The 17,620-nt window shown below is 40.2% G+C and overlaps 4 protein-coding genes across 4 annotated transcripts; 3 read left to right on the plus strand and 1 right to left on the minus strand.

Annotated features, from left to right (window-relative positions):
• Nucleotides 1-220: 220 nt before the first annotated feature.
• On the plus strand, nt 221-3,919 carry rpl26 (ribosomal protein L26). Its single transcript, XM_084353038.1, has 4 exons — nt 221-329; nt 1,066-1,237; nt 1,330-1,470; nt 3,754-3,919. Exons 2-4 carry the CDS (start codon nt 1,070-1,072, stop codon nt 3,880-3,882), a joined length of 438 nt encoding a protein of 145 aa, XP_084209164.1. The 5' UTR covers nt 221-329; nt 1,066-1,069; the 3' UTR covers nt 3,883-3,919.
• A 1,323-nt stretch (nt 3,920-5,242) lies between these two features.
• atp6v0e1 (ATPase H+ transporting V0 subunit e1) lies at nt 5,243-7,681 on the plus strand. The gene is made up of 4 exons (XM_084352650.1): nt 5,243-5,487; nt 6,028-6,075; nt 7,205-7,328; nt 7,454-7,681. The coding sequence occupies exons 1-3, from the start codon at nt 5,384-5,386 to the stop codon at nt 7,296-7,298; spliced, it is 246 nt and encodes an 81-aa protein (XP_084208776.1). The 5' UTR covers nt 5,243-5,383; the 3' UTR covers nt 7,299-7,328; nt 7,454-7,681.
• Nucleotides 7,682-8,120: 439 nt separating this feature from the next.
• On the plus strand, nt 8,121-13,402 carry bnip1a (BCL2 interacting protein 1a). Its single transcript, XM_084353037.1, has 6 exons — nt 8,121-8,203; nt 9,277-9,369; nt 9,801-9,892; nt 10,074-10,178; nt 10,357-10,475; nt 10,625-13,402. Exons 1-6 carry the CDS (start codon nt 8,123-8,125, stop codon nt 10,819-10,821), a joined length of 687 nt encoding a protein of 228 aa, XP_084209163.1. The 5' UTR covers nt 8,121-8,122; the 3' UTR covers nt 10,822-13,402.
• Nucleotides 13,403-15,457: 2,055 nt separating this feature from the next.
• nkx2.5 (NK2 homeobox 5) lies at nt 15,458-17,043 on the minus strand (the record flags this gene model as incomplete). The annotated part of the gene is made up of 2 exons (XM_084352996.1): nt 15,458-16,068; nt 16,680-17,043. 2 exons carry the CDS (start codon nt 17,041-17,043, stop codon nt 15,458-15,460), a joined length of 975 nt encoding a protein of 324 aa, XP_084209122.1.
• Nucleotides 17,044-17,620: the final 577 nt, after the last annotated feature.

Below are 17,620 nucleotides of genomic sequence, written 5' to 3' on the forward strand. Positions count from 1 at the left end.
CGACTCGTAAATGTCATTATTATGAATTATTATGAACTATTATTAATTATTAAAAAAGCTGGCCGTAAAATAGTCGTTAAAATGAACGAAAGGCTTTTTTTAAAAATCGCCTAATGTGTCATATTCAACAATTATCTTTACCTAACATGTTAAAATGTCTTATTCAACTTACTGTAATTGTTTACGTCATATGTTTACGAATATGGACGTTAATATCGTTTTTTAATGCACTTTCCGTTGACATCTCGCGAGATTTGAGTGTCAACTAATGCCAGCGGAAGTACTACGAGAGTCTCTTTTCCGCCGGCCATAGAGGAGCAAACGGCAGGGTAAGAATTCTTAGCAGATAATTTCACCAAAGTTATCACTATCCATCCTGCCTTCGGGATCATTGTATATCCCTGTAACAGTCTAAACACCTCGTCAACATTATCACAATCAAAATACTGTCGATATTGTACACATGTTGATGATAGATTAACAATTAAAATCTCTGAGTATTTGTCCCCAGTGCTAACTCTGTCGGTATCCGCATGTCGGCTAGTGAAGGTGCTTGATTCCTGGTGCTAGCGATTAATACTCGGCTTTCTTTATAGTTACGGTGTTTTCTTTATAGTCGGTAGGTCGCCCGACAATAACACTTGGTCAATGTTGGCACTAATAGCGTCGCTTCAACCAGTTTGTTATATTATGCTAACTCAGTAGCGTCCCTTTGCTAGCTTAGCATACACCTCTGAAGACTAGCCATACCTTAGCGAGCTAGCTGCTATATTCCTACTGTAAATGTAGGTGTTACATGTAGTTGCAGTTGTATAGTGTTTGTTGTGTTTCAGGAGAGGTGGTATGAGGACAACAATGAATGCAATGTACTTAAAACTCGAGTTGCTGTCAACGTTTCGAGACTAGCATTAGTTTGCTAACGTATCCACATTTTCCATTGAACTCTGTGCTTGCTGGTTTCACGTTTTCAGCAGCTTAGAGAGCAATATGTCATTGAACTGCATTGTTTTTAACATGAAAATGCTGTTAACTTGTGAATGATCTGTGTTCCTTGTTTGCTCACAGCATCATGAAGCTCAATCCATTTGTAACCTCCTCCCGCCGCAAGAACCGCAAGAGGCACTTCAATGCCCCCTCACACATCAGGAGGAAGATCATGTCTTCCCCCCTGTCCAAGGAGCTTCGGCAGAAGTACAACGTGAGGTCCATGCCCATCCGCAAAGATGACGAAGTCCAGGTACTTAAGTGTGACTTGCTGAGAGTTTTACATAATTGGCATAAGAAGTGTACGCTTCATTTACTTGACTTGCTTGTGTTGTGTACAAACAGGTTGTCCGTGGACACTACAAAGGCCAGCAGATCGGCAAAGTGGTGCAGGTCTACAGGAAAAAGTACGTCATCTACATCGAGCGTGTGCAGAGAGAGAAGGCCAACGGAACCACAGTCCATGTCGGCATCCACCCCAGCAAGGTGAGCCCCATTTGCACCTCAGTTAAAAAGTCGTATAAATGTGCACACTAAAGGTCACACCACAGAGGTCAATGGATGCAAACCAATACCAAGAAGCTGAATGTGGACCTGTCGACACTGACACTTGTGTTTGTTTGGTGCCTTTTTTGACATCTCAGTGATGTGAAGTGAAATTAAGGTTGCCACACAAACTGTTAAGTGCAATTCTAAGTGGTAAACGCCACTTCCCATGAATAGAGTACCAGAGAAACTTTATCATGGGCCAGAAGTTGTAAAAGTGACTTTTGCAAGCAGTCTGCAGTGCAGGTGTAAGCAACATTTACCTGTAGTGAGTTGTCCTTTAACATTAGATTGAAAAATGAAGGCCCACACTTAATGTCATTGTTTTAACCTAGTGTGTGTGTATACACAAGGTGAAAGACATGTGATACACAAGTACTCTTAAGTTTTTATTAACTGTCATTTTCAACTCTGATCTTTGAGGCTGCAGTTAGTGATGTTGCTGTATTTGAGTGGGTTCTATGGAGAAGTTTTGATTTGTCCACAACATTTACACACTTGTGTTTGAGAAAGTGTCTTTGTGGTTTCTCTGAAGCAGCAAAATGGTGGCCTCCATTTAGTCCATCAAATAATCCAGACTTGAGACCTTGTGTTCTCCATCTTGTATTTTAATGCGCTTACCTGGTAATTGTTCATCATAACGCAGTTGCACACATTTTTTGACTAATATTTTGAAGGCAGTAACAAACGAGGAGCGTTAGATGGATCTGACTGGATAAAGCAATGTTAAATGGACTTCCTTTGCTAAATATCTTTTTGTATAACTGCAAAATATTGGTGTAGTTCACTAAAGGTAGACCTCTTTTAATCAAAAAGTCAGAGTACAGATCAAGTTAATCAGATGATATTTGAATATATGACTGACAGGAAGCAAAGTTTCCATGTCTCTGAAGAGTTGTTTAAAAGTTTTGAGTGTAATGGGCTGTACATTGTAATGCAATCCATTAGAACAGCCATGTGAAGAATTACTGGTAGCTCTTAAGACTTCAGTTTAGTGTTACATGCGTCCCATTATCTTGATGAGAAATGTCAGTTTAATGCCCTGTTCCACTACCATTTTTTAAAATATAGCCTTAAAACCAGAGAATGACTAAAATCTCATGCAGTACATTACAGCTCTTACATTAAGGTATTTATTATAGAGCTTTTGTGGAGCCTTTAATGAAAGTCGTTTTGACACGTCTCAAAAGGAAAGTCATAAAGTGTAAAAAGTTAAATTAATGGTGGCTGAGCTCCATATAGCTGCTTCAGTTTCACAGCTTTGATATTGTACATGTTGGCTCACTGTTGTGATTTGCTGGGACACTTGATCAGTTTGGAGCTTGCATTATTATTATTAGTAACGCCTGTTTTTCCTTCAAGTCAGAATGTCTGCTGTGAAAAAGTTCTGTTGGATCAAATGCTCCCCTGTGATCTTATTGTTCAACCCACTGGAGCACACCTGCCTCTCCTCCAGTTTGTCCCTCTTTCCAATCTGGCAGATTCATTTATTTTACCGACCAAATTGAAGCATTACTGTGCTGTAGACAGTGAGCTGTGAGCAAGCTGTCCAGAGACGGTTGCCCAGCTGTGATTGATGAAAACTAAACGGCAACATTGTGCAGTGCTCTCACAGGTACATGAGACCTGGCCAAAGCAAACTGCAGTGTTGATACTTGTAGTGGAGCATTTGACTGAGCTAGTAGTCCATTTTCAGACATTTTGACATGTTGTAACAGAAGGCACAGGTGCATCTAATGGCAATAATGAGGGTTTCCATTCCAGTTTAGTGTTTGGGCAAGTCATATGATTTTTGGCAGCAAGCACCACACCTGGGTCCCTGGAACTGGCACACACAAATGGAGTGCAGCCATTTTTTATGTAATTAATTGCACCTGCACTTTTCTCGCTGTGGCCCTGCAGAGAAAAGGGTTATTTTACTGGTGCTGTCAGGACAGTGTGGCAGTAGTGGGTCACTTTCAATCGATGGCAACTTATGTAATGAAATCTTACATAAATTTACTCAAAGCCAAATTACTATCAAACAATGTTAGGCCTTTTGTGACTCCTCTCATAGTCTGAAGCCAACGTTGATGCCTGTTAGGGTTTTTGTGGTTTCTACATTGTGTATTTGTTGTTGTCCACTGGTAACAATTCTCAGAAATACTTTGTCTTCACGTGATTGGTACCACTGCAAACAAAACGTTTCATGGCTTGGTTCCTAACCCATTTTTTTCTTTGCAGGTGGTCATCACCAGGCTAAAGCTGGACAAGGACCGCAAGAAGATCCTGGAGCGCAAGGCCAAGTCTCGCGCTGATGGAAAGGAGAAGGGCAAATACAAGGAGGAGACCATTGAGAAGATGCAGGAGTAAAAATGATCTTTTGCTATCAATAAACTGTGTAAATGGACCATACTGTGTCTGTCTCATGTTTTAATTGTGGAGTCGGGATGATTTTGTCTTTGCATGTTACATCTCTTTTAGGAAGTGATTTCAGAAGTGCATACCTTATTTGAGGTAGTCATAAGTCGATGATTGTTGTACTGTACGTCAAATGTCATAGAAGAAAACTGGGTCATTGTGTTGGGGCTGTACAGACCCCAGAAAAACACATTATAGTGCTCTATTTTAATCCAGTGCACATTTTATCTTGCAGCAGCCAAAGGCCTGGGTTTTTATTTATGAATTTGTGCTGGCTGCCCTTCAGAGAAATTCATTTTGGATACTGTATCCTGCTCTTCTGTTTGAGGTGGGCATGCTATAGAGCAGTGTTTTTAAATCCTTGTCCTGATTCAAATGAATTGGGCTTCACCACAGCTTGATGAGCTGATTATTTGAGTCAGGCGTGTTGGAGCAGGGAAAGATTTCAAACATCCAGGACCAGCATTGAAAAACGGTAACACAGGTCCTTTTATATTGTCTAAAATGTCTTAAAAACAAAGTCTGGGACCATTAAAGTGTCTTGTATTTGAGTAAGTAAAGTCTTAACCACCACAAACTTTTTATTTAATTTGTTTGAATCAAACTGAGCCATGCCCTTCTGTGTGAAAGTCCACATTTCTAAATCTTGAAACCTAATACTGTTTATGTAAATTTAAAAAGTCACTAACAACCATATTCCTACATAAAACCTGCAACGCTTACAGATGTAGACAGACACCCTGTATAACACAGAGGTGCATGATGGGTCAGGAAAGGCCCGAACACCCAGGAGAAAGTGATTTATGCATAGAAACAACAGAATTTCATAGACATTATGTTGAATTTGCAGATTGCCTGAATGAAATGCAATGGATCACCCATTTAGCCTGAAATTGACATTCATTTGTTTAAACAACAGCAGACTGGTGATGCCTCTGTGGTGCTCATGTAATTTTACTAAATGACCAATAGGTGTCACTTTTTTACCACAGTCTGAAAGTTTCCAACTGTAGGTTTAAATGTCCATTTCAAACATGTCCAGTAAGTGTCTCAGAGATACACAACTTTACCAAACAAGCCTGTCAAGTTGAATCTTTGCTTGAACAGATGATGTTATTCATCAAGAAGAAATGTCATAATCTTAATGTTTTACAAGCTAACTAACAAGGTTTCATGTATAACTGTGATAATGTATGACATAGTGCGCTGATCTACAAAAGAAAAGGGCCGGATTGTTCCCTGTTGCATCTTTTCAGGAGGTTCAAACCTGTAACCACCATTAATGAAGCACTGCTGTGAAGGTGCAGCTCAGTCTGGTTCCTCCCTCTGTGGCTGACGGTCATGTGACACGAGCTGCCTCTCTGTCGGTCTGTGTGTGTGGCAGCTGGACAGTCCTGAAGTTAGTCAAAAAGTTTGTTTTCTGATATAATCTTAGTTTAAAACAAAACCCACCATGGCGGAACTAAGTTTTGTGATCGCCATGTCTGTGATGACCCTGTTTTGGGGTATTGTCGGAGGAGTTGTGCCCTGGTTCATCCCCAAAGGACCAAACAGAGGGTGAGTTTGTTAGCTAGCTCTTTTTCTTTAGCCAGCTGGAAGCTAAGTTTTTATTGTTTGTTACCCCCTGACTCTCATTTGATATACAGCGTTTAAAGCGGACATGCTTTTATAACAAGTTTATCAATGTTACTTGAACTATTTCAAAAGTTTCGAGGTTAGCTGCTCGCTGCTAGCATTGTAAAGTAAAAGTAATGGTTAGCTAGCTGAAGCTAATTTGACAGCTCTTCCGTCTGCGTGAGTCGAAACAAACTTAATCTGTATGACCTCTTTAATGCTGCAGTTGTTTACATCAATCTACAATAAGTCTAGAGTGTCTGTTTCATTATATTTAGACACCTAACTCAAGAGTAAGTATACACTTCATCTCTGGAAAATGTTCCTAATGCAACTTCCCTTATTTTCCCGTCTGTCACCCACATCACGAGATCAGTCCATGTTAATGATATGGCCTGTGATGTATTTTAAAACCATGCATGCAGTCATTAGATGAGTATAAGTATTTTTATATGACTTCAATAATTTCTCCTGTTCCCACAGAGTGATAGTCACAATGCTGGTGTTAACTGCAGTCTGCTGCTACCTGTTGTAAGTATCATTATTCTGGAAATGAACCAGGATTTCTTCCACATGTTGAGGCAGCCTGTGCTTTAAAAACACATATGTGCACTTATAGGACATAATCAATCAAAATGATGGAGCCACAGTGACTGAACTATCGTATAAAAAGCTTGAATTATTGATCAGTTAATCCATTAGGAGGAAATTGTGTGGCATCCATTATAATCTATGAGTCGTTTAAGTGATTCGTCATGCAGAAAAACCAAACTATCCCTTGTCAGAACTTTGTCTTATGGTTACATTAATATTTTAGGTTTTGAACTGTTAGTCAGACAAAACAAGATATTTGAAGTGGGGCTTTGAGTAACAGTTTAATATTGATTCATCTGCCAATTATTTTCATGAATAATCGATTATTTGTTTTGTTATAAGATGTCAATAAATATTGACAAATGCTCTTCACAATTTAGAGGAGCCTGAAGTGACATCTTGAAATTGCTTATTTTGTTCAAGCAGTTAAAAACCCAAAGGATCTTTATTTACTCTCATGAATTAGAAAGAAAAGCAGAAAACCCTTTTAAGCCAGAACCAGTGAATGTTTGACATTTTTTCTTGAAAAAGACTGAAACAATTAAGCGATTCTCAAAATGGTTGAAATTGATTTTCTTTTGATCATTAGACCACAAACCTTTGTAGCTCTAAATTGAAGATGTCACATTTATTGACAATGAAAATCTTTTGTGGCTCTAATTATAAACATAATAAAAAATAATATAGTATCTCTTTTCCACCAGTGGGTTTACGTTAGTGTAAGTTACTGTCACAATAAAAAAAGCCTCTCATTGGAGTTAGTACTGTTATGGATGTAGTATTTCTTTGTTCCTATTTAATTATTTATATTCACAATTAGGTGCTAGTGTGCATATGGTGTCATGTTTCACGTCAGAGAGTGACAGAGTGCAGAGTACAAGTAGTGTTGCAGCTTAGTAATTTCCCAAAGCCTGTGTAGACCAATGCTAACAACTGGACCTGGGCCTAAATTCAGAATTATGTTTAAATGTTTAGAGAAAATGAAATGACCTACATCACTCATTTTGACAGATGTGAGTTGGTTTGTATTGACACATGTGATCTAAACATCCTCTCTGTCCATCAGCTGGTTGATAGCAATTCTGGCCCAGCTGAACCCACTTTTTGGGCCCTCTCTGTCCACTGATGTCATCTGGTACTTGAGCTATCACTGGGCATAATGTGCCCTCCCAGGACTCCTGACCATGCAGGTAACTACCTACCTTTGTGCAGCATATACATAGACACTGTACTTAGATGTGGCCTGTAGATAATGGATGTTATTGCCTGGCTTAGTTTTGTCTAAAACTGTGTTTATTGTAATTTCTCTCCGCAGGAGTGGACCTGACCCTGCTGCATACCAATGGATGTTTGCTGCTCACCGCTTTAATTGTTGTGTATATTGTGTTTATTGCTGCTGTTAATATGAATGACCTTGCCTTAAAGCGTTGATGTGCAGTGTGTTTGATGTGATGTCTTTCTGTCTGGTAATATGAGTGATGGCTGTAAATCCATTCAGTAGTTGTTGATTAATAAACTAATATTCAACTGGGTTGATCCAACACTTTTGGGGGTTTTTTTCTCAAAAACATTAGGACTTGATTTTCCAAGTGAATCAAGTTTTTGATGATAAAGTATTTGCTCCTCATAATTTTGATCTATAAAGAATGTTTTTTTTTATATATATATATTTTATTTTCATGATACCTTTTTTTTCACTCACCGAATATATCTTCAAAGGGCTATTATCATGTTGAAATACTCACTGAGGTATATATAGGCTATTTTAAAAAATATTTAAATTTTAATTGACTGTATTACAATTAATATATTAATTGTTTTTTATATAGTTAAAAACATTTTATTATACATTTATATAATGTTAAATACAGGCTATGTTTTAAATGTCGTAAATGCATCAGTGTGGCTGTACGGCCCAAGCCGACAGTCGAAGCTCAAAACCGGCTTCTCGCTTGCCGTAGTTCGAGCCGACTACGTTGGCAACATGGCGTCTTCAGATGTCCACGTCCGAATATGTGAACAAGAAATACTCAAATATGACTTGGAAATCAAAGCTCTCATCCAGGTGCGAATATTTATTTGGTAAGATTACTTAGTGCTGTGTTACGACACGCTGGTTCCGGAGATTGTCAGTGAATTGAATCGTGTTTTTGTGTGATAGCTTTTGTGCTACATCATAACGTTTGTGCTTTCAGCCGCAGGCAGCCGGTGTACCGACAGGCGCGCTCACATGATGAGCTGCCAGTGAAGCGAAGTGAAAGTGCTCAATGAAATCTCTGTCTCAGTCCACATTAACTCTAATTTATGCTCACCGCCAAGTTATGGGTATTATAAGAAGTGGTACATGTAAGAAATGTCAGCAAAAGAACAGAAAAACTAAAAAATGGTGATAATTAGAGGTAACGTCAGCTCTTTTATGTCGACAGAAATCGTTTTAAAGCGGATTTCCAGTTAGACAGAAACATGCTTGTAATAAGAAAGACCGTTCTCTGTTAAATTGTCATGTTGTTTTTAATATTAGCCCATGCAATGTTTTTTAATATCAAAGTTCAAGTTTATAGCTGTTTTTAAAAAAGCTTATTTCCCCTACTTAGTGCTGAAATAAATCTATAAACCCATTACAGAAAATGAATACAGCATTTTGATCATTGGTTTATGGTTGAAGTCATTTTTGAAGCAATATTTCCAAGTATTTTCTGATTCCACTTTTCTCTGTTTTTACACCATTGGCTTTTTAATGGGTCATCAGGGGAAATAAAGGAATTTGAAGACATCTTTTTGACTGTAGGAAAATGTGATTTGTCTATTCTGACATTTTACAGATGATAAACAAGCAGTTGATCATAATGAAAAACTGATCAATAGCTCAATTAATAATGAAGTGATGAAGAATTATCAAGAAATTGAGTCATTGCAGGCCTGGAGTTGCTTTATTTTCTGCCACAGTTGGTAGCCCATGTAAACAGATTATTCCAACCCCTCCAGTGGTGTTAATCCTGAGAGAACAGCTCAATCTGTCAGAGCATGTATCGTCCAGCAGCGTGTCTCTACCTCACAAATGAGAGCCTCATGTTGACACCAGTAACTTCACTTATTATAGTGATACAGAAGCTAATCCTTGTTTTGATGTCTCACCAGGATATTACTGAGTGCACAGGCCCTCAAAGCAAGCTGACGGAGCTGAACGCAGATGTGAAAAAAAGTTTCCACAATCTCAGATTGCGGATTCAGGTAAGCAAAGTTATTTGTGAATATCTCTGCTAGTGCCCGACTGATACTTGATATTTGGGGCCAGATGTAAGGTAGTAAAGTTTTTTTGCAGTGAACCCTAAAATGTGATTTTCAGACAGGGAAAATAGGCTGGATGTTTAAACTTCATTGTCTAAAATAACATTGGTGCACCGAAGCAGTAGGCTTAAATGTGAATTTAATAATTGTAGATTACTGAAGCACCTTTTTTCTGCATTGTAATCTTTGAAAAAGGTTTTCATTTCGGCACATATAAGACCACCTGTACACTGATAACCGATACATCTGTGTTCTGCCAATATTGGCCAACCGATATGTTGTTCAGGCTCTAATCTTTGCAAACGTGACAGAACATGCACTTGGCTTTATTGTAACACATGGCTCAGAAAACGTTTGTTGCGTTTCTTCGACAGGACTTCGAGCAGATGGCTCTGGAGCAGGATAAAGAGTCAGACAAGCAAGCTATGATGGCTCAGGTAGAGGGCCACAGAAAGCAGATGCTGAGGTAGCGCCTTTTAGATTGGAATTTTCTACTCTTCCCCGACTTTTATTAATGTGAACTGTGTATAGTTCATCACACTTTTGTGTTGATATTTTCTGCCTCACTGGTGGGGGAGAAGCATGTGAAAATTTTCTACTATCTACTTTATGATTTATTTATTTTTTTATCACTGCTGTTTTAACAGTAACCAGACAGTTTGGAGGAAAGCCAACCTGGCCAGCAAACTGTCCATAGACAACATGGAAAAGCAGGCACTTCTTAATGGAGCAGATAGTGCTGTGAGGCAGAGGTGAGCTCACAATGTGTCCCAAACAGTCTCATAAATAACTGAGAGGTTTGTAGATAATATCAGCTGTATGTAAAACTACATTGTTTTTACATCTTTACTCTCCTCTTATAGGATAATTAGCACAAGGACATTTATATCATTCAGCATCAGTATGTCTTGTTTTGTATCTCTTTCTTAGGAAGATGACCAAAGAGGGCCTGGCTCAGACAAGCAGTGACATTACAGAGAATCTCATGAGCATCAGCCGGATGATGGCGCAGCAGGTTCAGCAGAGCGAGGACACCATGACATCACTAGGTTAGTGAAGGAAACCCGACCTAAAGAGGGAGAGTGTGTTAAGCAAAATTCCTAATAATCCTTTTTATACTTTATATACGACTGATACTTAAATTGTCCACTTAGATAAGTCGATTTTGTGTTGAGAAAGTCTTCTCTCCTGTTTAAAGCAACCTCCTCAAGGACAATCCAAGAGACCAATGATGAGTTTAAGACCATGACGGGGACCATCCAGCTCGGGAGGAAACTGATCACCAAGTACAACCGCCGAGAGCTCACTGACAAACTGCTCATCTTCCTGGCACTCGCCCTCTTCCTCGCCACAGTTCTCTACATCCTTAAGAAGAGACTGTTCCCCTTCCTGTAGACCAGGTACCGTCCGAGGAGCTCTCCCTTTCCTGCATACAGTGCTTTCCATGATTTAAACAAGTCTGAATGCCGTGTGTCTTATTACGCACACACATTACATTCGAGTATCTGCTCAGTGGAATGTGGACCGCTCACTTTGCTTAACTGACACGCTGCAGAGAGGGAAAACTGTCCACAAAGAGGAAGATTAACCTGCAGACCTGTAGTTCCATGCAGTGTATAATTTGTTTAGAAAATTGTGGTTCATCATAGAGGAAAAGAGGATGCACAACACGTGCACAAAAGACAATGCTGTGCATTACTTTTAATCAAATCAGTTGTGAGAGGAGGTGGACAACTATAATGATCTAGTCTTTTATACATTCCTGTGGAAGATGTCCCGTATGGTTTTGTTTCATGTATACAACGCCTTGTACTGTGTGTGTGTGTGTGTGTGTGTGTGTGTGTGTGTGTGTGTGTGTGTGTACGTTTACAATGGGGTTTCTCAATTTCAAAATCAAAAATCAATCAAAAGCATTCACTCTCAGTCAGCGAAATGAAATGGCAGGAAACTCAAATTGTTGTTTTAAAGTAGTCGTTTGTAATATGATGACATATTGTTATTACATTATAAATAAATAATTTAAATTTGACCGTATGGCCTTGAGGCCCCTACACACCAAACTGACATCAGAGAAGTAGCTGCTACAAAGGCCGACTGTTGCGTTGCCTCGTGTCTACTTTAGCTCGGCCAAAAAGCTGCACTTGAACGCACCGCTAGCACTACAGCTGGCAGCCAACAAGCTTGTACGTTCTGCACCTATGTTAAAGGAAATACTTCTCTGCAGATATAAAAAACTTTGTTATGATTAGGAAACATTCTTTGACACAGCTCTTGCTTATATAGTTGCTTCTAATCAAGAATATGTCTGATAAAAAGTTGCAGATGGCACTGGCAAAGAGGCAGAGGAGGAAAATGAGGAGAAACTGCACTAAATGGGTGAAATCATGGATAACACAGCGACACAGCCTTTCTTTTTCCATTTCTCTTTTCTGCACTGATTTGCTTACCTGAACAGCAGGTCAGGGTGATTTTTCTCACTGACCAGCCGCCACCGATTCTACATGCTGAATCAGCCAAAAAGCCTCCGACAAGGGCCGTCGGGTGCCAGCAGTGCGGATCACACTGCACTGACTAGAGCTCAGACACTCACTGACTGTCCTGACAAAGCCTAACAGCCGACCATCAGCCCAGTCTGTAGGGGCCTTAAGTGTGCTACATTTAGATAAGTTATATATCGCAGTTACATATATCTTTTTAACAAAAATGAAAATGTAAATGACGGTTGTCAGGACATGAAACCAATGCTCTGGAGAAAAAAAAATGTTTAAACCAAACATCGAATTGAATCGTGGCCTTATAATGAAAAACCAAATTGAATTGTGGATTTGGAGAATTTTGACACACACAGATTCTGAAGATGAAGAAAAAAGTAGTGGCTCTCAGTTTGTTTCAGATGTTGCTGTGAATGCAGATAAGTGTGAGTGCTGACGGCAGTATAACTCATGTTTATGTGTGACAGACAACGGGATCTTAGAGACAGAAAAAATGAAGGAAAGGAAAATCACATATGATAAAATTTAAAGGTGAATAACTAGACAGAATTTGTGTAAAATCTGGTAATCACAAAACAAGTGCACTTTTCATGTCAGTTCAACAGGCTTTTATTGGCATGCATGTCCTCAAAACAATAATATATTGGTATACATACTATCAATTACTATTATTCAATAGTAGTATCAAACTCTAATATAAGGATGCGTATTGTAGGAACAATATTAGGACATTCAAAAAACAAACATGCCTTTGTCTGCAAATGTTCCTCACTAACTGTTGTTTTGACCTGATATCATGAAGTCACAAAGACTGAACACACATGTTGTTATTGTTATTTATAATCATGTACTGTATAATTACTGTAAGGTTTAATTTATTACTGCTTAATAATGACTGAATGCCTTTTTATGGGAGAACAGAATAGAAATGGATTTTAACTTTGACACAAGCCGACTGCAGTCACTCGGCTTGTGTTTCAGTAGCTGGAAAATCAGAACGATGCTTCTGCTTGTACATGTGCACTTTACGTATGTTTTATTCAGTCGGCGTGCAAACCCGAAGGGGAAAAAAAGAAAACTTTTCTCAAAGAAAGAGTCTGCACACTTCCCTCCATCTCTGCCCGTGTTCGCTTGGCTCCGGTCTGCAGCGGAGCAGAAAAGCTCAGAAAAGCAGTGGCAGCGATCACACTGGCAGAGATAGAGCAGCATGCATCCCTGCCTTTCTTCAGATAAGACCCGGAAAAGCAGATTATTCCGACCCGTTTCCCTCTCCCTTTCCAGTGTGGGTGGAGGGTGAGGGGGGATATTTTTAGGTTTGTGTGCCGCTGTTATCTGACGTTGCCTTTTCAACACCTCCGAAGAGAGGGTGGCCAGAGGAGCTACATGACCTTGCTACCCTTTCTGCAATTGCCTGGCATTGCCATTTTGTTTAATATATGTAACTGTCTATTGATTATCAATAAACACAAAATCTTCTGGCTTCATGTTTGTCGTGTTCCTGAGTTGTGTGTTTGTGAGGGTGTGTTGTTTAAAATGAGAAAGAAGAGAACAGAGCATGTGTGGAGAGACCTGAGAGATGCCTAAGCATCTCTTACTCATGTAAAGTGGAGGCAGTTGGGCAGAGCCACGCAGCTCCGAGCCTGTTCGTATAACTGCGCACTTAGACGAGGACTCTGGCTCTCTGTCAAGCAAATTGGACTATTCTTGCATTTAGCACCACGATAGTGTCAATCAAGTGTGCGGGTTTGTATCTGGACAAGTGGACGAGGCTCTCAGGGGACTGATGGAGTAAACACAGGAACAGACAGTCTCAACTTTGCATTGGTATATTAAAGGATAGGTTCACCCAAAAATTAAAATGTACTCATTATCTACTGCCATTGGGAAGTCAGCATTCTACTACACAACTGAGGTAGATGCTGACTTGACGAAAAAGAAAGAAAGAAAGAAAATGCTCCATGCAGCTTGTCTAGCATAATACAAGTCTCCTGAACCCCCGAGATCCCAAAGTTACGTGACCTTTTTTTATTTACACCCCTTTTAAAGCTGAAATCTGACCTGTAGCTTCTAAACGCACGCACCTTTCTGAAGTGGGTGCATGAGCTCAGCCGCCTGTTGAGTGTGTAAATAATGTCTTTTCAAATCAATTTAGGATCTCCAGGCTTCCAGAGACTTGGATTGTGCCGGAGGGGGTGTACGGAGTCATTTTATGTTTTTTATTTCAGTTATTTATTTGTTTTAAAACAATTCCTCATCTGCTTCAGCTGTCTAGGAAAATGCTGCAACACTGTTTTGCTGTGAAGCTCCAGAAATGTTTCACCCAACTCTCCATCTGTATGAGCGTGAGTAGATAATGACATTCATTCTGAGTCCAGTTGAACTTCTCAAATAAAACAGACTAATGAGTCAGCCAAAGTTTCAAAAAGAAAGTGTTTAATAATCAAATGTCCAAAAATAGATGAATATCTTGGATCAGGTAACGCTTTTTCGCTTTTTCTACAGAAAAAGCGTGTGTGAGCAATACGATTTCCAAAAATCATAACATTTTCTAAAGAATTAAAAACAGATTAAACACTGATTAAATCAGAAAACCCTGACTTTAACAAAACCTTCAGTACCGTTCAAGGTCACGGCTCACAGCCGCCTCCCGCCCAGTGACTTTAAACATGTGTGGAGTGTACATGTGGCTGACAGCGGGTTGTAAAATGTGTAAACTTTAGCAACCTTTTAACCTTGTTGAAGCATATTGAAGGAAGCCTCCTAATAGCCACTTGAACATTTTAACCAGACACAAACCATATGAGGGCCGTACAGATGTTGGGCCCCTTTATGTTGATCCATTGTATAACCAGTTCAACCAGTATGTGACCCGGAGACATGGATTACATGCTGTCAATATATTGTCATACTTCCATATTACATATTATATATAATGTGGCTTAATTTTTTTTTTCCTAATATTATTGTTTGTATTTTCAATGATTTATGGATTGACAGCCAAACTAGAGGCTCATTATTAACTTAAACAATTTAAAGCCATTTCAATAAGTTTATATCAACTATATTCACTATAATAATAATAATAATAATAATTATTATTATTATTATTATGGCCTACATAAAATTAACAATTGTTACAAACTAAATTGTTACCATGTTTTTATAGTCACTGTCTGATTGTTAGGTAAAAAATATTTAACAATCAATTTTCGCGTGTCAAAATGTTTCTAATATAATAAAAATAGAAAATGGTGAGGCAGGTTTAAGATTTAAGATAACATTTAAAGAACTGCAGTTGCAATTTGTTTTTCAATCGTATTAATTTGGGCTGAAATGTCGCGAGAATAAATAAAAATGTATCTACACTATTCAGACAAATACTGGTGCTGAAATCCAAAACGAAAAACTACCCAAGGTAAATCATTAAATACAGGAGAAGTTACACAAACTCCGCAAAGTCTCGACACGTTTAAAAACACATGCGGTCAGAAAACAGCCCCGTTTAACCTCACAGGTGACTGGAGTGTGTGGTCTGCAGGTTACCATGTCCTGATGCCATGTAACGGCCCGTTACCGGAGGAGAACGTGTTCTGCACGTTGCTCAGCTCCCCCACACCGAAGTTCACGTAGCTCCCGCCGCCGGAGGATCCCTGCATAGTTTGCATCGTGGCTGCGGGGTAACTACACGCATAGTTTGTGTTGCAGCCGGGGCTGGTGTAGTTACTGAACGCCGGGTAGTTGTTATAAGTGAAGTGGTTGATGTGACCCACGCTGTAGGAGGACGGGTTGTAGGGGGCCGCGTCCGCCGCCAGACAAGGCTTCCCATCCCGCACCAGCACCGGCACCGACACCCTCCTGGGCGGCGGCAGGGACACCATCTCCAGGCTCTGGTCCTGCCTCTGCCGCTTGCACTTGTACCTCCTGTTCTGGAACCAGATCTTCACCTGGGTCGGGGTGAGTTTGAGCACGCCGGCCAGGTGGTCTCTCTCCGGGGCGGACAGGTACCGCTGCTGCTTGAAGCGGCGCTCCAGCTCGTACACCTGCGCCTGGGAGAAGAGGACCCGCGGCTTCCGGCGCCTCCGCGGCCTCGGTCGGTCCGGATCCTCGGGCTTCATGTCGTCCGCAGGCTCGGCCGGAGGACTGAACTCCTCTGAATACAGCAGAGAGAGGGGAGAGGATGGACATTAAATATGACCTCTGGTCACAGGGATGGATGGTTCTTTATTTTCACAGTTTTTAAACGTATTTTTACTTCTTCTACGACTCACAGCAGTGATAAACGCAGCGTGCATCCCATACATGTTGCATTATATTGTTATTTTTGCTTTTACACATTCTGGTTGGTGGCTCAGTTTCCCTGGCCACCCGTGATGCGTTCAGTGAGCCCTTAAAAAACATAGTTTACATAAATGTAACACGTGAAACACGTAATTAAATTCAATATATTCGGTTTTACATTTTGTAGTTTTTGCATTGATTCTCTTTTCCTACATTTCATTAAAAAGTGTCAACAGGCCTGCAAGGAAACGCTCACCATCAACTCAACATTTAGATTTGTTTCATTTTTTATTATCTGGTGTCAAAACCTGTTTCGTGTACAAGATTATTTTCTGTATCAGTGTTATTTCTTTTATTTTATTTTGAAGCATCTCTTGCGTTTTGCACAAATCAAACAGGAGCCTGTGGGCCTAATTTTGCGCAGGCCTCCCAAAAAAACAAACAAATAAATAAATAAAAATCATCCTCTCATTATCAGCTCACCTTTTCTCCGTTTCCCCTCAAACGCGTCTGATTTCCCGTCCTTAACCACATCCATCTCCAGGAGAGATTTCCCATAAAAGGCAGCAGCAAAGCTGAGCGCATTGCCTCTGCCGGCTCTGGACTCGTGGAGCTCCTCTCCAAACAGCGAGGCGGCGGCGGACATGTCCCGGAGAGGCTCCTGCTTCAGGCGGGCCAGCATGCAGGAGGAGGAGGAGGAGGTGGAGGAGGAGGAGGTCGGCACGGTGCAGCAGTCCATGCCAGAAGACACGTCCAGAGAAGACACCATAACGTCATGAGTCTGCTCCAAGTTTAATATATCCTTTACAGAGAAGGGAGTGGACGTGCTGCTGGGGCTGGGAAACATTGCCAAGAAACTCCAAAAGTCACCTATTAACCTGTCATGTGGAGGCAGCAGAGGAGAAGTCAACAAACTCTCTCTCCTTCCTGGTAATATTTACTGGATTTAAGTATTAGTTTGGTGTAGCAGACTGATCTTGAGTGAAGTGTGCATTTTGAATGTCAACCCTGTCTCCAAACTTTTTTTTTTTTGGTTGTTGCTTGGCCTCCCTCTCCTCCCGGTGACGCAGGGAGGAGGAGGGAGGGAGCCAGTGGGACCCTCTGTATGGAGCCACCGGTACTCCCACTTTATGACGTAAAGTGATGTCTGGTTATAGCTCTATATGTGTGTGTGTGTGTGTGTGTGTGTGTGTGTGTGTGTGTTCAATCAGTGCAAATACACCCAACCTGCACCAGCCCAGAGCTTTTAATTCTCTTTCCAAAGCAAATTAAATTGTCAGAAATGTTGCTTTAAATCAGCCATTTTATTAATCCTGGTGGGAAACATTGATGTTCTTCTGCTTTGTTTTTAGTAAAAGTCATACATGAAGTAAACAACTAAATAAATGATTTGACGGATTTTGAAGCTGTCAGTACTGATGTAA

This window comes from Pagrus pagrus (genome assembly GCF_965226575.1).
Source record: "Pagrus pagrus genome assembly, chromosome: 5".
In the NCBI taxonomy this organism is placed as follows: Eukaryota; Metazoa; Chordata; class Actinopteri; order Spariformes; family Sparidae; genus Pagrus; species Pagrus pagrus.